This window comes from Erithacus rubecula, assembly GCF_903797595.1.
Source record: "Erithacus rubecula genome assembly, chromosome: 16".
Lineage (NCBI taxonomy): Eukaryota > Metazoa > Chordata > Aves > Passeriformes > Muscicapidae > Erithacus > Erithacus rubecula.
Genome location: NC_136668.1, coordinates 11,684,028 through 11,704,071, shown reverse-complemented (window position 1 = coordinate 11,704,071; position 20,044 = coordinate 11,684,028). Strand labels below are relative to the sequence as shown.

The following is a 20,044-nucleotide window of genomic DNA, read 5'->3' as shown; positions in this document are numbered from 1 at the left end:
TGCTGCACAGGCCCATCCCCAAGCCCCAGTTCTGCCCTGCTGGATCAATGCTTTAGCCTGATGTGACCAAACTGTTTTTTCTCTACCATTGTCAAGAGAAATCCTACCTGGAGCCCCACTCCATGGCGTGGGGGCATCCCCAAGCACCCTTCAGCATACCAGGGTTAAAAGGAGAAATTTCCACAAGCACATGTGCAAGCTACTGCACTTTTGTGTACCAGCAAAACGTGATGGCAGCTGGACAGGCTCCTCATCAGCTGCCCACACAGTTGCTTCTCTTTGCAGCAATGCAAATTCAGCCTGGAAATCTGCATGTGCTTTGTGCTTGCCCCTGTAGGCCTTCAGTCTCTAAAGTCTGGACCGGGATTTTTAATTAACCCTGGAGAGGTGGAGACCAACACCTTGTACTTTTATCCCTCAAACGATCTACTCAGCCCAAATAAGTACTCTCATGCAGGGAAGGAGACTTGCCTCACTCTGAAGTGCTGGGAGAGATAAGAACAGAGACACTCTGGTGGTTTCTGAGCATTTGGAGCTGATGCCAGCAGCTGCTGTGACTCACAAAACTTCACTCAGGTTAAGTAGCACCCACCCAAGAGGACGCAGGCAACTGGTCCCACCAGTCCTGGGGAGACTTGGGGCAGCTTGGGCCTGCCCCTCGCCTTCCCCACCCTCCCATCCAAGGGGTGTTTCACAATTTCCCCTGTTCCAGGGTTACCAGGGCAAGAAAAACACCTCCAAGTCGAACGTGACAGGACGACCAGGCACCTCCACTCCCTCACCACCCAGGCGAAATGCCAAGGTGTTGGCATCTCCAGAGCCACAGGCTGCTTGGACTTCTCCCAGGGGATATTTGGAAAATGTCAGAATAGAAACTTGTTGACAAAAACTTGCAGTGTTTCCATGCAGGCACGGCCTCATGACCAGGTTCAAACACTCGTATTTCAGCAGTTCTGAGTAGCTCCAACAGGTTTTCAGGTCAAAATGTGTGGTCATTCAGAAATGTATAAAAAGATAATTTTAAAAAAGCATTTTAAAAAATCATCAAAATCAAAACATTTGGAAGAATCTGCCTTTCCTCACATTATTTTTTAGATACTTTCTAGTCAGTGTGTTTCCCTGCGTGTTCAGGACCCATTTCCAAAGTGTAGGATTTTCTCCTGGAAAAGGGTACTCTGACTCCAGGCTCAGCATTTGGGGTGGTTAGGATGCTCAAGGGAAGGTTTGCAGGATGCAGACACTCAGGCAATATGGATCACACCAAAATCCCTCTCCAACCAGCACAATGACCCCCAGAGCAGAGCTCCTGCCAGGAAAAACATCCCAAACCCACCACTTTTCCACACAAGCTGAAACTTGACGGGGTGATGGCAAAAGCCAGATGGATTCTGCTTTCTCACTCTCATCCCTACTCCTAAGGGAGCTGGAGTGGGTTCAGCAGTGGAAGCCCCCTGAGCAGCTGGTCCTGTTCCCACCCTAGTTCTGGTGCAGGGGTTCTGTTTCCCTTTCTCCTCGCCCAGCAGAGAACACCTCCAACGCAGGAGCCCTGCTCTCCTTACACCCACACCGGAGCATCCTCAGCGCAGGGCACCCGCGGGGCAGGGCACTCGCGGAGCACCCCGGCCCAGGGCGGGGACACCCCGGGGTGGAGGGGCGCAGGGCCAGCCCCGGGGGCGGGCAGGCTGCGGCCGGGGGCCCTGCCCGCGGCTCGGGGGTGCAGAGCACCCTCTCCCGGCGCTGCCTGACAACAGCTGCCGGACTTTTTATTACTTTTTTTTTTTTGGTAATTATTTTTTTCTGCCTGCCAGCTGGGACGGCTCATCCCATCCCGTCCCGTCCCGACCCGTCCCGTCGCTGAGCGGTGCCGCTCGCCGGGCGATGCCGCGCCCCGCGCCCCGCGGCTGAGCGGCTCCCGCCGGGGCTCCATGGGCTGCACCGGCAGCGCCCTGCGCTGCTGCCCCGTCCGTGCCGAGGTAGCGGCTGCGGAGGCTTTGGGGCTGGGCTGGGCTGGGCTTGGGCTGGCTTCGCTCGGGGTCGGGGTTCGCGTGGGGTCGGGCTCTCGTGGGACGGAGTGTTCACGTTGTCGGGGTTTGATGGAGTTGGGGTTCGCGTGGGGCTGATGCTCGCGGGGAGTGCTGCTTGCACTGCTGGGGACCGGGGGTGTTGGGGGCACCCGGCGTGGGTTCCCCCCTGTCCCGGGGAGTGGTGGGGCAGGGCGGTGGGGCTGTTCCCGGCTGCGTGGGACCCCACCGGCATTGTGCTGGGGGAGGTGGCAGCGGGGACAATGAAAACTGGCAGCCACCCGCCCTCTGTATCCTCCCGCGCTCTCCTGCACCCCTCCGGGTTCACCCCGACATCATGGGCATTCTGTAATTAAGGGGTGTAGCGTCTGGGATGATGATGCCTGTTGGAAATGCTGGTCCTGTAGAAGACAGGGATGGGTTCCCCCAGCTAGACCTCTGCCAACCTCCCACAGCATCCTCCCTCATCCCAAAGGTTGTGTCCCCTCGTGCTGAAGGCATCACTCCTGTAGGGGAACACTCCGAGTCCCCTCAGGTCTCAGCACGTTGCTCTGTACTGGATAGCTCTTTGGCAAGGTCTGAAATTATCTGCTGATTGTTATTATCATTATTATTGTTGTTATTTGATGTGCTCATGCTGCCCCAGTGCCACACCATTGACCTCGGGAGATGTTTTTGCTGCTGGATGTGCTGTGCTTACTGGTGTTGAGTGTTGTGCTTGCTGGAGGGCAGCAGGGGAAGGAGGGAAGGCAGAAAGACCCCATGGTGCTGCCATGCCCCCACAGATCCAGCTGTGAGAATCCAGCCACCTGGGACCACAGAACCCTCTGCTGGATGTGTGGGGGGAGCAGGCACGGAGCTCACACAGCCCTGCAGCCAACAAGTGCCTTTATTTACAGCACTTGCAGGCTTGGTCGCTTCTCCACATCATGGAAAAAATCCCACTCTTTGCTATGTCATAAGATCAGATATTTCTGGGCTGGTTTGTGCCTCTGAGAGCTCTTAAGAACAGGCACAGGACCGGGAGAAACAACAGCCCCAAGGCCCCAGGTGTCGAGTGCCCCACATTTACCGAAACACGGAAATTTGTCATTTGCCTGTAGACGCCTCCCTTCCTGCACTTGCCCGCTCTCAAACTCCTCTGCTCAGCCCTGTGTCACTGCTCACCAACAGTCATTACCCATAAAACAACCCTGCTGCTGTGGCTGAAAGTCATTCTGAAAGTAGCACCTAAAATCTCCGTTATGGTTAAAAGGCATGAGGGCAGGCATGGGTCCACTCCTGCCCGTATTCTCATGTCCAGAGTGCCAAAAGACAGGATGGGAGACCTTCACATCCCACTGCTGATGGGTGGACTCGCAGAGTTGGTCCCTTGAGGTTGCTTGGAGTTAGGAGTAACTTCAAACCCCAGGGGCAAGCACAGCCAGAAGCCATGTGCAGCTCATGGGGTTGGGGATTCTAATGGGGCTGGGGGCTGCAGAGGCTTTTGTGGCCAGTCCCAGGTTTGAGGTGACCTTGAGCAGCTGGTGCTGGGCTGGGTCTAGTGGGTGGATGACATACCAGGAGCCACTGTGTGCCCTGGGGGAGGTGCCTTGGCAGCCTCGTCCTTCCCTGGCACCAGTCTGCGGGCAGCAGGGTGATAAGGGAGGCACAGAGACAGCCCAGCCCTGAGCTGCGGGCGCTGTCCCTGGGGTTTCCTTCCCCTTCAGCTCCATCCACCCGTGTTTGGCCACTCACGGTCACCTCTTGTGCTTTGGTCACGCTCCTGGCGTGAGAGAGGCCAAACTGCCTTCCCAAAAGGTCAGGGCTGAGGCTTGGCCGCCTTCCAGGGCTGGAGTGAATTTATTTTGAAGTGCTAGGAACTGTACGTAGCACCAGGAGTCATGGAAGGGTCAGAATGCAAAGCTCTGGGTTGTCAACAGTGTGAAGTGTTTGCCTATGGTCTGCGGCACAGATATGACTGGAGGAGAGGTGATAATCACCTCCTAACACAACCATCACCATCACTGGAGGAAAGACAGCAGCAGGGTTAAAGACAGGTCCCACGGACCTGTGCCAGCATTGCTCTGGCAGCACTGAGCATCTGCTGCAGGTCCTGGGAGGTGTTACTGTCATGGACCAAATCCTGGCCCCCTTCTCCATAGCCACAAAGAAAAACCTCCTCCCCAGGAGCAGAGTCAGGATTTAAATACTCATTTCCTGCCTCTTTGTGATTTCCTTTGCTAGGTTCCATGGTTGAATTGCTTAATGTACTTGTAAAACAGGAAAAGAGGAAGAGAAATACAGTTCAAAACCCCACCTCACGCTAAGAGCTGAAGCAGAGCCTGCAGCCACCTCGGCTGCCCACATTGTGCTATTTGCTCTGCACTGGTGCTCCATGCCCCAGCACCCTTGGAGATGACTCAGGTCCTGTTGGAAATCCCTGATAATCCATCCATAAACAGTTCTGCTCCAGACTATTAGAAATATTTAGTTCTAAGAATGTAGATACTGTTGGCTTTTTCATAGCTGGAAGGTATTTTTGGCAGAGGTTTCCAAGACCTTACAGGATAAGCTGTGGATGGCCCCCACCTGCAGGATGTATCAGGCTGCTTCTTCCCCTGGCCAAAGCTGTTCCAGCTGGAGCAATTCCCAGCCTGCTCCTTCCACACACAGTGGATTCCAGGATGATTTTCCAGCTCTCCAAAATGCACCAGCCGATAGCAGAGGTTCGAGTGCCACAAAGCTTCTCTGGAAGTGACAGTGGAAAGTCCCTCCATATTTCAGAGCTTTCAGCCAAATTTTGCTGTTCACCCCAGAGGTGGAGCTTTTATCCCAAAGGACTGAATGCTTATGATTAAAATTAGCTCTAAATGCTATTTTAATTGCTCCTAGAGGTAGGAAGGTGTCTCACTTATAGCCTCAGGGCGAGTATTTAGATTTGTCTGTTGATGCTGGTGAACCTCTTGCTTGCTTCAGCTATTTTTTTAGTTCAGTGCAGGTGTCTCAGATCATCTTCCTTTAGAGACTGAGGGGCTCTGAAGTCCCATCCCGCTGGATTTAGGGTATGGCGGAAAGGTGAAGATTCCCTGGATCTGTTCTGGGGACATTGCCTGTGCTATGGAGATGACCAGCCCTGGCTCTCTGTCCCTAGGCATCACTTTTGCCATTGAGCAGGACAAAAGCAGCAGAGGTGGTTTGGTTTGAGGGTTTGGGGTCCCTCCTGGAGGTGGTAACAGCATCCTGCTCTCAGTTCTTCTGAGATCATCCAAAACTCTTGAGGTCTGTGTAACCCCCTTGTGTCAGGAGGGTCCTCCTACACAGCCTTTGCTTTGTTGGGTGAAAAAAAAGCATGGGGGGGGGGGGGGGGATATGGGGTGTGGGGCTAGGGGAGGAGGCTTTTTGGGACTCCTATTTTACCAACAGGACTGCAGAGCCTCGACTGTCTCATTTGTCTCTCCCCTTGCCCCTCATCCCCCGACTTCAAAACCCATCACAGGACATGCTAAATGGAGATGCACACTGGCATGAGGTGTGTCAGGGGACAGAGAGGGATTCCTGGGGACCCTTTGCAGTCAGGTGTGCCAGGATTCAGCAGCACCCCACGGGTTCAGGGTGAGCTGCATGGACAAGGAGAACAATCCCTGTGAACTCGGGCTGCCTGGGCCACGTTCAACGCCGCGGCTGCTCATGCCATAGAAGGGAAGATAAAGCCGTGCCTTCCCAGGCTTGGAGCTCTCCTGCTCTCTGGAACTGCGCCTCCCTCCAGCTTCAGAAGGGGGGCTGCAGGGGAGGTGGAGACAGGGACGTCTGTTTGCTTTCCCTTGCTTTTTTCCCAAGCCAGGCTCCCTAATCCAGGCTGTATTTGGCCGCGCCACTGTGCGCGGGGCCGAGCCGGGGCGCAGCCGGCACAGCGGGTCTGGCTCCCGCAGGCAGCAGGGCTCGCCTTAGGGATTGGCATTTTTAGGGGCTGGAGAGCAGCAAGGTGTCTTCAGGTGAATTTTCTCACTCCTCGTGCATCTATGCCTTACCCAGAAGCACAGCTCAGTGATGGGCATCAGGGACCAAATTTCCCCTGCGCCAGCGAGGCCGAGCCAGGAAAGCCCATGAGCTTTGGAGCTTTGCTTCTATCTTTCAGCAACTGATAAAAATACAACCACTCTTTTTTTTTTTTTTTTTTTTCTCCCCTCCAAGTGACTAAATTAAACCCATGCAGGGCTGGAAGGCATCCCACGGAGCTGTGCTGCTCCCGGCTCTGGGTTATCTCAGCGCCGTGGCAGCAGTGGGAGCGTGCGGGGCTGTGCAGCACATTCCTGTGCTCCTGAGGTCATTGCTTGGCCACCGCCTGCTCTCGCCTGCTGCCAGCCCTGCACAGGGGCTGTATCGACTCTGATTTATGGTTATTTTTCATTTCTCACTCCTGCTCCAGCTGTGTCAAAGCCCATCTGTGTAAGGGCCTGGCAGAGGCGTGTGTTTGGGGGCTGCAAGGTGCCGAGGGCCAGACTGACCTGAGCATCCCAGAACAGCAGGAGGGTGGAAAGGGGGTGCCAAAGCTGGAACCCTGCTAAGTGCTGCCTGCTGTCTCCCACCAAATCTTTTGTTGCTGGAGCCCATTTTGCACCAGCATCATGTCGGTGGGATGGTGTGAGCATCCCCCAGGTTTTTCAGCTGAATGCTACACACTGAACTGTCTGGGATGCAGGGAATTGGCATGAGCTTGAGGCTGCCTGATGGGCAGTGCATGCACACCCATGGATACTCAGTGCTGGGAGAGGTCAGGGGGCTGGGGAGGGACTGCTGGTCCCTGAGGACTTGTGTTTTAGCAGAGCTGATGCAGGCTCAGTGCAGGGTGTTCTCTGCATGCAGCTGCCTGCCCCACTCTGTTCCCTGCTCCAGCCCCCTCTCTCTCTGCCAGAGACAGCTAAAAGGCCAGCAGCAGAGAGGATCTGCTTCCCAGGAGCTCTCAGCCTTGAAGACAGAGAATGGTGAGAAAAAAAGACGTTTTCCCCTTGCTTAGCTTTCTCAGAGTGATATTAAGGAAGCAGTGGACAGGCCCCAGCATGGCACAAGGGAGGATGGGGATGATGCAGGTGCATGCTGGTGCAGGAGGGCAAACAGGGCATCCCAGGGACAATGGCATCCCCTCCTCTCAGTCAGACAGGTCAGCTCCAGAACAGGAGACCTGACAAGCTCTGTGTCCTCTCTGAGTCTGCCAGCACCATCCCAATTAGTGCTAATTTGGACCAGTGATACAGAGGGAGGTGTTTCTGCAGTGGGAAGAGGGCAGTCCTGAGCCCAGCCCATGGCACTGGCAGGTTCAGCAGCCCAGGATGTGCAGGCAGCCCAGACAGCAGGAGGCAGCCAGTGCTGTTTCAGCTGTGTTTGCTTTGCAGCCAGTGCTGTTTCAGCCACGTTTGCCTTGCAGCCAATGCCTCCCTGCTTCCTGAGGATGGGGAGAAGGCAGCACGGCCAGAGGAGCGGACGGACAGTGCAAGACTCCTCCAAGGCCAGGAGGAGAAGGAGGAGTGGCTGCAGGATGCTGGCCAGGCAGGCACTGCGAGCATCTCCCATGACACTGAGATCCAGGTCAGCTGGAAGGGCTGGTGCTGCTGGAGGCAGCAGCTGGGCAGGGAGTGTGTCACCAGCCAGGTCTGCCCTGGCACATGCTGGGCTGGGCTCTCCCATTTTGGGGAGAAGGATGGGTCTAAGAAAGGGTGAGGAAGCCCAAAGCAGTGAAGCTCTGTATTCCTTACACTGGGATTTCTCATCCAACCTCTTCCCAGGTGGAAAAGGAAAAAGTGCTGGAGCTGAAGGAACAGCTTGATGCCCTGAGGAGAGAGCACACAGACACCCTGCAAGGTGCATGCCAGGGCTCCCTGCAGCTCCCCTCCCCTCTCCCTGCTACTGCCAGGGTCCCTTTGGCTGCTGTGGGGTCATGGGGATGCTGTTTCCTGCTCTCCAGCTCTGTGGGGCTCAGGTGGGGCCTGCTGCCCCATTGTCCCCACCCTGGTGGCACCCATTCATGTTTCCCCACAGAGCTCCAGGGAGCACATGAGCAGGAGAAGCTGCTGCTGACAGAGTCCCACCACAGGTCTGAGGCAGCCTTACAGGTACCAGCAGAGCAGGTGGGGGCTTGTGGAGGGCTTGAGGACCATCTGCTGGTCCTGCCATGGTGCCCCACAGCGGTCACCTCAGTCCGTGGTGTGCTCGGGGACCATGCCAGTTTCTCCAGTCCTGGTGTTATTTGGGTACCACAGCCCAGCAGTCCCCAGGCTTTGAAAGAAATCCCAGATACCTCTCATTCTGCTTTTTCCCCTGGTTCTCCTAGGAGAAAATTCAGGCACTGAACTCCCAGCTGAAATCCTTCCAGGAGAGGATGAAGCGGGTGGAGGAGTCACTGTTGAGAACAGACTACAAGAAGCACATCCAGGTGCAGGAGGGGTGTCAGGGAGAGGATCTGCTATGGGGTGCTGCAATGGGCCCCCCAAAGGCAAGGGAGCCTCTCTGATGGACCCTGGCAGGGTGGAGCTGGAACCAGGGGGGAGGACAGGATGGCTGAAGGGGGGAGCAAAGCCTGGCCTGGGGAGGTGTTGGGGTCCCTTGGACACAAGTGATGGCTCCACAGGAACATGGGAGCCCAAGCCCTTTCTGGGAGCAGGAGCTGGAGAGCCTGCACTTCGTCATCGAGATGAAGAACGAGCACATCCACAGTCTGGACAAGAAGCTGCTGCACCTGGAGACCGTGGTGGGTTGAAGGGGGGGTCATAGGTGGGCTTTCCTCTCTTCAGCTCCTCTACCCACCTAAATTCTGCCCAGAAACTGCAGCTGGAGCAAAGGTGGATGGAGCCCGTTTCCTCTCTTGGCGTGGGGAGGGGATGGGGATGCAATGCCACCAGGCCAGCATTTCACCCAAAATGGGGAGGCAGGGGGCTCAGAAGTGCCACCCAGCTCTCTCCTCACCCTCATGCCCCCTTCCAGGAGGAGAGGAACCTTCTGCTGGAGGAGAGGGTGAAAACTCTCCAGCAGGAGAACGAGGACCTGCAAGTCCGCACGCAGAACCACTTGGTCATGGCGAGGTAAGTGCTGGTCCCACCCAGCCGGTGCACAGGTGGCACCTGCGATGGGGGACAGGTGGCAGTGCGGGGACACGCCGTGTGGTGCCAGCGGGTGCTTTGCAGGAGCAGAGGGGCCGCGGGCGCCCAGCACAGCCCGTGCCCTCTGCCCGCAGGCAGCTGTCCGAGGAGCTGCAGGCTGCCCGCGGGGCGCTGGAGAAGGAGGCGCAGCTGCTGGATCAGGCTCGCCGGGAGAAGGAGGAGCTGCTGTACCGTGTGCTGGACGCGGGGGACGGCGCCCCGTTCCCCATGGCTGCCGGCGAGGTGCCCCTCATCGCCACGTAGCACCGGGGGAACTGCCGGGGCTGCCCGCAGCCCTGCGAGCCCAGGGCTGCTCTCACCGTGCCCCGGCCGGGGCAGGCTCCGGGGCCGAGCCCCCGGGGCGCCCCATGGACCGCAGGGATGGAGCGTTTCACGGGACACCTACACCTGCATTTCCCCAGCCCGTGCGCGGCTGCAGAGGGACTCTGGCCTCCCATCCATGTGGCCCCTGCACCCCTCCCTCTGCTGAGGGGCTGTCTGGGGTGAAAGGGATCAGCCAGGGCACGCAGACTTGCTCTGGGCTGGATCTGACCCAGCGCTTGTCTCTGAGTACAAACAGCACCAGTGCTGCCCCAGGGCATGAGGACGATGAGGAGGCCACTGAGGCAGGAAGGGGACAAGCACCGGGACGATGAGGAGGGCACTGGGGACATGGTGTTAACCTCACGAGGCAGGGCTCCCACCCATGCCCTCCTGTTCCCATGACCTCCTCCACCTTCTGCAAATATCTCCCAGGTACTGCTCCCGCAGCTCAGGAATGTCCCAGCTCACTGCCACGATGACCCAAACCCTACTTGTCCCTGCTGCCCATCAGCAGCACCACCAGTCCCATCTGCTCCACCAAAGCTGGACAGAGGCTGGAGCTGCACATTTGTGGAGCAGAGCATCCTCCCAGGGTGTATCAAGCTTTGGCAGGTCACACCCCTCTGCTCAAGCCAAAGTATCTCCATCAGGGAAGGTGCTGCCAGCATGGCTGTGGGTCAGGGCTGGATGCACATAAGCACTTTCCCTTGGGTGCACGAGTGTGGTGGGTGTGTGGGTGTGTGTGCACCAGCCAACGTGCTGCTGGCTATAACGAGTACAAATCTGTAAGAAGCAGCAGCCTCAGGAATTGCATGTCAGTGGTTTGGGGGACTGGTGCAGGAGTGTCCCGGAGTGGGGCTGTGTGCTCCACACCCCATACAGTGGGAAGAAGGGGAAGGGTGGGAGTTGGCACCAAAGGCTCCACAAGGAAGCTCCAGATGAGACCCTTAAGGCTGATCCCCATTCTCCTCCTCCTTCCCTCCTTTCCTTCATTTCAATGGGCTCCCAGCTCAGGGCAGACCTGGACCCTCCCAGCATCAGGGCTACTGCAACAGCCACTTCCGTCCTTTGTGCTGACCCTTATCAGGAATAGAGCAGCTCAACAGGCCGCCAGGAAGGCAACGTGGATGTGGGGTCCAGCTCCTACCCACACACCTCCATTGGGTGGTCAAAGGGTCAGAACCATGTTCCCCCAGGGCACCCTCTGCTCCACACATCATCTGTGCCTCCCCCAGGTGCTGCAGCACCAAAGCAGGGGATGCCCCAAAAAGTCCTGCCTGGTTATGGCTGAAGGGATCAGGATTTTTGGACAAAGGGATATGAGGCTGGTGCAGTCTGGGATCCTGCTCTGGACACCTGGTACCATGTCCCAGTGCTCCAAAGGCAGATCCTGCGTGGGACTCGGAAGAATGTGCCTGACTCTGGGAAAGGGGACACTGGGAACTGAGGAGGAGGAATAAATGAGTGCAGAAAAAGACTTGCACACTGTGAAGGGGGAGAAGCCTGGACCAGGCAGTACCTGTCATGAGGGGAATGACAGGTTAGCTCAGGCTGGGTGCTTGGGCAAAATGCAGGGTGAGGACAGCACGAGAAGCCTGTGTCCCATTGTGAGCAGCTGAAGGAGCAGGGTGGGCAAGGGGACCAGTGGGGGCTGCAGGGAAAGGTTTCAAAGGAAAAAAAACTAAAACCACAGTCCAGTAACAGCAGCAAAGACACTTGTGTGCTTTATCCTTTCCAAACAGAACCCTTCCTGCAGGGCTTGCAGGATTTAGGTTGCTCAGGAAGGTTCACCAGAGTCAGGGAAGCAGCTCCTGCAGCTCTGACAGGACTGGCCCCCTCTGTGGGACAGGACCCACAGCCCAAGGGGCTTTCTTGCCCACTGGGCACAGGATGGAGGGAGCCAGGCACTCAGGATCTAGCCATCCCCTTTTATTGCCCTGGGGCAGATGGGCACAGGGCAGTCCCACGGGGCTCCAGGGCCACCTCCCTGCTTCTGCTTCCTGGCAGCTCCTGGGGACCTGTCCCTTCGGGCCAGTGGCTCTCAGAGCTGTGCCAGATCCCATAGCCAAAGTAAATGAGGAAGCCTGGGAAAGGGCAGAAAAGGGTGTGCATGGACTGTTCCTCTTCCTTCCCCTCCCAGCCACCAAGTGCTTGCCCCTTCCTTTGGACCACATATCAGGGCACACGGTGCTCCCACCACTGCTGGACATCAGAGGTCAGCATCTCCTGCCTCCTCACCACCCTTCAGAGCACCAGCAGTGCCACGGGCTCCAAATCACCAGAGCTCCACCCAGAGGGGCTGGTGATGGCTCTGGGACTTCATGAATGGCCCTGCTTACCCACAGCCAGAGCAGGCACTGTGAGTGTCTGAGCTTACCCACAGCCATCCAGAGCAGGCACTGTGAGTGGCTGTGCTTACCCACAGCCATCCAGAGCAGGCACTGTGAGTGGCTGTGCTTACCCACAGCCAGAGCAGGCACTGTGAGTGGCTGTGCTTACCCACAGCCATGCAGAGCAGGCACTGTGAGTGGCCCTGCTTACCCACAGCCATCCAGAGCAGGCACTGTGAGTGTCTGTGCTTACCCACAGCCAGAGCAGGCACTGTGAGTGGCCCTGCTTACCCACAGCCATCCAGAGCAGGCACTGTGAGTGGCTGTGCTTACCCACAGCCATCCAGAGCAGGCACTGTGAGTGGCTGTGCTTACCCACAGCCATCCAGAGCAGGCACTGTGAGTGGCTGTGCTTACCCACAGCCATCCAGAGCAGGCACTGTGAGTGGCTGTGCTTACCCACAGCCATCCAGAGCAGGCACTGTGAGTGGCTGTGCTTACCCACAGCCATCCAGAGCAGGCACTGTGAGTGGCCCTGCTTACCCACAGCCATCCAGAGCAGGTACTGCAGCCAGGCAGCCGTGCTGAGCTGGGCCAGCAGCACAGTGTTGGTGGAGATGCTGAGGAGAGGCAGGAAGGGCAGACAGGGAACCTGCAGGAAGCACAAGGGTAAATTCCACAGCTAAATTCAGCTCTTTGCTGCTTTGGCTGGTTGTCCATAGGCAAGGGGAGGCCCAGCCTGGCTGTGGGGCTAAGACATCCAAGCTGGGACTGCAGCCTGTGCTGGAGAGGGATGCTTGTGGAGGGTGTTCTGGTTGACAGGTCCTGCAGTGGGGCAGGAGGTACTGCAGAATTTGAGGTGAGAGGCAGCAAAGCACTCATAAAACTAAGCCAAGGTGTTAAGGCCAGGTATCTTCTTACTGAAGAGCATCTTTAATTCCCCAGCGGGCACAGGGCTCAGCTGGGAGATGCCCCATCAGTCCTCAGGTCATGGGGGAAACAACCCTTATGGTCCCTATGAAAAACCCCACAGGCTATGTGCTGCATGCTGCCTCCAGCAGTACCTTGTTAATGTGGGTGCAGCAAAGATGTGCCTGACCTAAAGCTGAGGGAACACCCTCAAATGGCACCCTTTCTCCACAGGGCTGCAGCACTTGCCTGCTCTCTGAGCCCCAGGTCCTCCTGCCTGGGCACATCCCAAGGGTTGAGCTGGGTGCTCACCATGAAGGATGCTTTGTCCTGACTCTGAGGCTGCTTCCAGATGAGAAGAGCTGCTGCCAGCATCCCCAGGAGAGGCAGGGCCAGAGCTGTGATGCACCAGGTACCCCCAGCCTGCAGGCAGGGCAGCCCAGCAGTGCTCACCCAGCTCAGGGCACAGGCCAGGGCAGCTGCAGAGGAACCACAGTGTCAGGGCAGCTTCCCTGGGCTGGGCCCATCCCTCTCCCAGGCTGCCATGGTGGGACAAATGACAACTGGGAGACATGGCTGGGTGGCTTCTCATGGTGGGTTTAGGTTTTCCCTCCAGCCTGGGAAGCAGAAGGAGTGGGAGGCTTCCTGAGGTCCCATTGGGGCAGCCAGATGTGTGGCAGTGGGGTGAGGGCAGGAAGGAGCCAGGCAGCCCCTGCACCTGCTGTTGGGTGGTTTTCACTGGGCAGGAACCTGCCAGCCCTTGCTACAGCAGGGATGTCCCCCACCACCAGCTCCCTGGAGAGCCCATCCATCATTCCCAGACATACCCACAGCTGCCAGAGCCCAGAGCACCACAGCAGAGGAGTAAGGGGTGGGATGGGGGGGTGGCTGGACCAGGTGGTCCCACCAGAGCTGCACAGCTGGGACCTTCCCTGCAGGAGTGTCCCAAGGGCTGGGCTCAGGCCGGTACCTGAGGAACAGACACTGGATATCAATGCACATAAACCTGCACCTGCAGTGCACCAGGCCAGAGCCGTGTCCCAGGCAAGGCTGGGTGAGCCCTGTCCCCAGCAGTCTCACCTGAGCAGCAGCACACAGCCAGCCACCATCGAGTAGGCCAGCAGTGTGCCAATGGACATGGTGTCAACCAGGGCCTTCAGGTCAAAGAGAAGGGCCAGGAGAGCTGTGGGGAAGGGAAACCCTTTCAGCCTCCAAGCAGACCTGGCAGTGCTGCTGTGGCATCCTCAGTCACACTCTCCTGACCTCCCCAGGTCCCCCTGACACCCACTGCAGCAGAACCTCCCACTTAGCAGAACTGGTGATGCTTTGGTCACTAGCACAGAGCATCCTGTCACCTCCTGCCTGGCAGTGCAGAGAGGCTGAACCAGCTCTGTGGTTGTCCATCAGTGACTGGACACCATGCAAGCCAAATGGTCCTCACCCACGATGAGGAGAGCTGTCTCTGGGTGAGGAGACACTGCTCAAACAGCTGCAGTCAAGCTAGAGGAAAAGAGGATACCCACCAAGCCCTGCTCACAGTTAAGGGTAGCCCCAGCACTCACTCACCTGCCACTCCCCCAGACACCAGAGTTGCCACCACTGGGCACTGACGGCGACTGACTTTGGCCAGAGGTTTGAAGAGGAGCCCATCTCGAGCCATTGCATACAGGATCCGTGGCATGGGGAACATGGAGCCCAGAAGGCTGCATGAGAGAGGGGAGGAGATGGGGGAGAGCAGGGCAGGAATCCAGGAGGTGAGATCCTGCCTTTCGCCCCTCCAAGGGAGCTCCCATTCATCTGGATGGCCTGTAACCTTCTCAGGATCATCTAACAAGATCATGACCTTCCTCACCATCAGGTGAGGGACAGTGTCAGGGAAGAGATGTCTGCAGTCACCTGTGTGTGCCAGAACACCCCAGCCCACTCTTCTGGACATGGTGTCACCTGACCACTTCCTTCAGTGGCATGCCAACGAGTTTGGCTGCTCTCCCTGATCAGGAAGGACCAGGGAGGGAACACCAGGGTTTGTGTGGAAGGGATTTTGGCCAAGCAGGAAAGGCAAAGAGGAATTCAGAAGGAAGGGGTTGGGGATATCTCCTGGATAGCTCCTGTCCCTTGCTCTGAACCACAGAACCACCATCAGAGGACACTGCTCACCTGGTGGTCAGGGCACACAGTGACCCCACAGCCACGGTGTACTTTGCACTGCTCCAGCCAATGTACTCAAAAGCCACTGGCAGCGGGCTCAGGGTGTCCAGCAGGTAGTAGGGCATCATCAGGGTGAGGGCAGCAGACACCCCAAAGTAGGCCAGGAAGCAGATGAGGAGGGATAAAATGATGCCCATGGGGATGGATCTCTGTGGGTCCCTCACTTCTTCCCCTGAGGAGGACAAGCTTAACTGTAGGAACTGCTCATTTAATGTGCATGGCATGCTAAGAGCCCAGCTCAGGCTGGAGAGCAGACCCTACATCCCCCCAAGAGAGGACACAGAGACCTTCTAGCAAGGACCACTGGACATTCTGAGCCCCAGGGATATTGGGATGGAGAATGTCTCTGCTTCAGGATTAGCCCAGACATTCCACACAGACCCTTAGAAAGGGCAGGAGAGAGTGGCTGCAGCACAGAGCTGGGAATGTGCTCATTTCCCAGCCTTACACCAGCTCCTGGAGCTGTGGGACTCTTCATCTCCACCTCACTTACCTGTGGTAGCAATGCAGTCAAATCCAACAAAAGCATAGAAACAGGTAGAGGCTCCAGCCAAGGTCCCAGTGAAACCATAGGGCATGAAGCCTCCCACCCCAAAGGCACTGGTCATGTTGTCAGCCATGGACTGGTTCCTGGGAGGAGGAAGAAGAGTCAGGCACTGCAGGGGGGGCAGTGCAATGGATCCTAGGATGGGATCAAGCTGAGCAGTCCATCCAACCCACTCAACCCACAGCATCAACCCAGCAGGGCTTAGGATTTTGTCTCTTTGACACAATGCCAACTGGGAGAAATAGAGAAAGTGGTATTTCCTGGGATAAAACACTAAGGATTGACTCCCCACCCCACTCTGCAGGCATCATGGGGAGAGAAGCCCCTCATACCCAGCCTCGTGGGCAGCTGCCTGTGGCAGATCATCCTCCCTGAGCTTCCAGTTGCTTGTGTCGCCTTTGATGAAGCCACTGACTGTGACAAAGAGCAGGACGAGCACGTTGAGAGCTGTGAAGGCTTTGTTGACCATGGTGGACTCCTTCACTCCAAAGGAAAGAAGCCCTGGAGAATAAAAAATCAAAACTGGATGAGCCCCCTGGGTGACACCAGAGTAGACTTTACTGGGGAGGACGGAAAAGGGGGGAAGTGGTAAATTCAGGACAACTTGCAGATTTCCTCAGATTCCTTTTCTATTCCCCACTATTTGCTCAGGGAAATGGCAAAGCCTCAGAGGGGTCAGCCCCATCCTGAAGAGCCCACAGTGGGGTGAGGAGGTCATCATACTTGATAGAGGTAAGCACAGGGGGAGGCATCCTACCTGCCAGCAGGACCACCAGGCCAGCAGCAAAGACATCTGGGTGCTCTGCCAGCCCCACAGAGCTCATGGCTGCATGAGCACCCAAAAACCTCCCAATCCTCTTGCCAAGGAGCTGGTCAAAGGTAGCACTCCAGGCCCGGGCAACGCTGGCAGTACCTGGGGAGGAGTGATGGCTGTGCTCTGGAGGTCTCAAAGGACACCCAGCAAAACCACCAACAGTGGTGGGAGGCACCAGGAGGGCTTTATACCGATGACATAGGCGAGCAGCAGGTTCCAGCCAGCCAGGAAGGCCCAGAGCTCACCCAGTGTCACGTAGCTGTAGAGATAGGCAGAGCCAGCCAGGGGCACTCGGGCCCCCAGCTCAGCGTAGCACAGCCCTGCCAGGGCAGACACCACAGCTGCAATCAGGAAAGAAAGGACGATGCTGGGGCCAGAGCTGGTCTTGGCCACCTCTCCTGCCAGCACGTAGACACCAGCCCCCAGGGTGCTGCCCACTCCCAGGGCAAGCAGGTCCAGGCTGGAGAGGCAGCGGCGGAGGCTGGAGCCCTCCGAGCCAGCTGGGACTGGCTTTGTGCGGGACAGCAGCTTCAGGACAGAGCCCAGGCGGCCCCAGCACGGCATCTGCGGGAGGAAAGCAGCAGGGTGAGGACAATGCTGCCCCACGTGTGCCCCTGAGGATGAGACACACACCCAGCCTCAATGGTTTGCCTGCAGCTGCCACCATCCGCACAGTGCTCCTGGACTTGCTGGGTGCTGCCTGTTCTCTGTCTCTGCCAGAAAAACAGTCCATTTTGGAGCAAGATGGGGCTAAAGCAGCTGTGCTGTTCTCTCATCCCCAGTGGCAAGTGGAGCTATGCATAACTGGGGTTTGTTTGGCTCTGTTCAATTTATGAAAGGGGACAAGGACATGTGTTTGTCCCCCTGCCATCTCAGAAAATCCTCCAGCAGGGCTGCTCCAGCAGCCGCCCCAGCATGGACACACAGCCAGGATTATCCCAGGTTTGACACTGAAACTATTTGAAATACAGAACCCATGCCAGAGAAGGAAGGATGGGAGATGCTCTGCTCCTGGAAATTGCATTGAACTGCCCCAGGAAGGACCCACCTGCTCAGCTGGAGATGCTCTCACAGCACTTGTAACTGTGGGTCAGTGGCACAGCTCAGGTGGACACTGGATCCCCTGGGCCAGCTGCCTGTGCAGTAATGCTTTGGCTTGTTGGGGGCACCAGTGGGGATAGCAGCCTTGCAGAAACCCCAAACTATGTGACATCTGTGCTTGAGGGAAGGTGTGGTTGGTATGGCATGCCTGGGATTTATGTGCCTTCCCCCATCCACAACTCCAGCATGGAGAACCTGCCTTCACATCCCACGGTGCTGCCAGGACCTCCAGGTTACCCCACAGCAAAGAAAAAGCCATGCCACACACTCCAAATGCCACAATCTGCTACCTACATGTACAGGAGCTGGCTGGAAGCCCTGTCCAGTGGCACATCCTTGTGGCACAGGGGACATTTAACCCCTGCTGTGGCGTGGAACTGGAGGGAACAGGGACTACCCTGCCCGGCACCCAGACCCACAGGGTGAGGCGCTCCTGGTGGAACAGGGAGCTCCAATCTCCAGGACAAACGCTGTGCCCTGGGGGCGAGGAGCCGCTGCCCTCCCGCCCCCAGCAGCACCCACCCACTGCCCAGCCCCAGTCCCGCCCAGGGCACCGAGCCCCCGTGATTTTCCCTTCTCCTGCAAACAAATTACTCACCCCAGCCATCCTCTGCTCCAGGTAAGCTGGTGGGGACAACGAGCACCAGGCAAGCCCCCTTATGCTGGCTCTCCCCTTAAATCCCTTTTGGGAGCACCCTGGCCCTCCCCCAGCTGACCACCGCTCCCGGCTACACAATGGGAAATCTATGCAGAAATATTTTTCCCACAACGCCTTCCAAATCATACACACAGCCTGCAATGCTAATAGGCTCAGAGGCATTATTGAGGGAGTTTAATTCTCTTTCCCAAGCTCCTTGGGCAGGTGGAAGGGGAAACCCTTTCCTTCTGTCTCTGCTCCTCACATCAGGACCCACATTTCAGTCTGTGGAGCTGGTTTTGGAGGAAATTCAGGCAGAAATAAGCAGTAACAAGGCTGGGTTGGGGTTTAGGGGTGCATGCACATACAGCTGTGACTGACCCCAGCTGCCCCTGGGGAGCAGAGAGGGAGGTGAACAGGTCCCTGAATAGACTGCAGCAGCAAGGCAGAGGAGCACAGACTCAGCGCCATGGGATGTTTGCAGCAGCATGTCCAGCTGTAACTCCCTGAAGCAAAATCCTGAGGCTGCTTGCACTTCCCTGGTATCTGGGCATTCCTGGGGTGCAGCTCACAGGGGGTAAGCAGCAGAGTGCAGGCAGGGGTAAGTCCAGGGCTGGGCTTAAGTGAGGGCACAGGGCTGTATGGATGGGGGTCCCAGGTGAGACTCCTTGGGGCCAGAAAGGCACATGAGTGTCCTTGGGCACCAGCACAGCTGTTCTGCACAGCTGCTCCTGGCAAGGAGAGGCCATGGAGGAAGTGATGGGGTGACCTGGTTGGTCATCAGCATCCTGGGAGAAGAGGACCAAGTCTGGGCTCTCAGGAGAGGCTGGGAGAGGTGTTTTGACGTAAAGAGTTAACTTTGATTTTATTGAAGATAGCACTCAGACTGAGTCTGCTTACAGTATTTTGAGACAAAAAAACTCTCAGGCTGTGGCTCAGCCCATCCTCTGGTTTTCAGCTTGCAAGGAGCAGAAGAGGGGAGCAAAGCAAAGAAGGATCCAGAGCATCTAAAGCATAGAGGTGCACTCTAACCACAAGGCTGCCTTGTCCAGGCTCTATGGGGCAGCCCCATATCTAGAGACCCTGTGAGCTGCTGGGCACTGTGAGCACCTTTGGAGCAAAGGGCTCAGCACACATAGCACAGGCAGGAAGAGCAGGGCTGTTGTCCCACACTGCAGCACAGCCTGAACAAAGCCATGCTTGTCACCCACGCCATCTCACATGAGCCAGGTCCCCAGATACCAATGCCAGCCCAAGGGAACATTGCCCTCAGGGAAAAACAGGGCAGGAAGGAGCAGCCATGCTGCTCCCTAGGAGGCTGTGAGGGTCTCACCCTGCCAGGCTCCTCCAGGGCAGCACAGCCCTATGGCTGCATGCAGCCATCCAGTACGTCACACCCAGCCAGGACAGGCAGGGCTGAGCATCTCAGCTGCCTTGCAGCCCCAGAGAGATGCTCACGCCAGTGGGTACCACCAGCGCTGGGATTCCTGAAAGGTTACACACCAGCAGCCTTCAGCATCTCCAGGGATTCGTGGGTTTTTCTGCTCTGGCTGGTGTCAGACACCACCATTCTTGGCTGCTGGGAAGCTCCTCCAGCTCCTCCAGCTCTGCTGTGGCCTCTGTGCTGGCTGGGCAAAGGGTGGTGGCAAAGAAGGAGCTGGGTTAAACGTGGGTGAGGCAGGGAAGGAAACGGCCTCGGGGCACTGCAGGCAACGGTACAGCCTGATAGGAGCATCCTGGAGGGACAGCCTGCATCTCATCCATGTCTGCAGCATGGGAAGAGAAGACTGAGGGGAAATCCATGTCATCGTGCCAGCTCAGGTCCTGCCCCACGGGTGCTCACTGCAGAGCCTTGGCCAGCAGCTCCCTCTTTAAAGCAGGTCCTGGAGGACCAAGGCCCGGCCATTCTTCCCTCCTCAGGTTCTCACCGAGCCAGCGATGGACATTTCCCAGCCATGAGCAGGGAAGGGGTGATTTGGTGCAGGAGGAGGTGGCTGGCAGCGGTGGGAGGCGGTGGGATGCCCTGCGTCGGGCGTTCCCA

The 20,044-nt window shown here is 57.3% G+C and overlaps 2 protein-coding genes across 2 annotated transcripts; one reads left to right on the top strand and one right to left on the bottom strand.

Annotated features, from left to right (window-relative positions):
* The first annotated feature begins 1,646 nt into the window (after positions 1–1,646).
* CCDC69 (coiled-coil domain containing 69) lies at positions 1,647–11,160 on the top strand. The gene is made up of 9 exons (XM_079320048.1): positions 1,647–1,973; positions 6,916–6,985; positions 7,426–7,586; positions 7,784–7,859; positions 8,037–8,110; positions 8,329–8,430; positions 8,626–8,745; positions 8,979–9,076; positions 9,229–11,160. Exons 1-9 carry the CDS (start codon positions 1,926–1,928, stop codon positions 9,395–9,397), a joined length of 918 nt encoding a protein of 305 aa, XP_079176174.1. The 5' UTR covers positions 1,647–1,925; the 3' UTR covers positions 9,398–11,160.
* A 216-nt stretch (positions 11,161–11,376) lies between these two features.
* LOC306808989 (cationic amino acid transporter 2-like) lies at positions 11,377–18,425 on the bottom strand. The gene is made up of 11 exons (XM_079320049.1): positions 16,457–18,425; positions 16,209–16,364; positions 15,784–15,952; positions 15,398–15,534; positions 14,854–15,076; positions 14,263–14,399; positions 13,777–13,879; positions 13,524–13,666; positions 13,009–13,175; positions 12,331–12,439; positions 11,377–11,541 (listed from the first exon to the last, which is right to left on the bottom strand). Exons 1-11 carry the CDS (start codon positions 16,827–16,829, stop codon positions 11,387–11,389), a joined length of 1,872 nt encoding a protein of 623 aa, XP_079176175.1. The 5' UTR covers positions 16,830–18,425; the 3' UTR covers positions 11,377–11,386.
* Between the last annotated feature and the right edge of the window lie 1,619 nt (positions 18,426–20,044).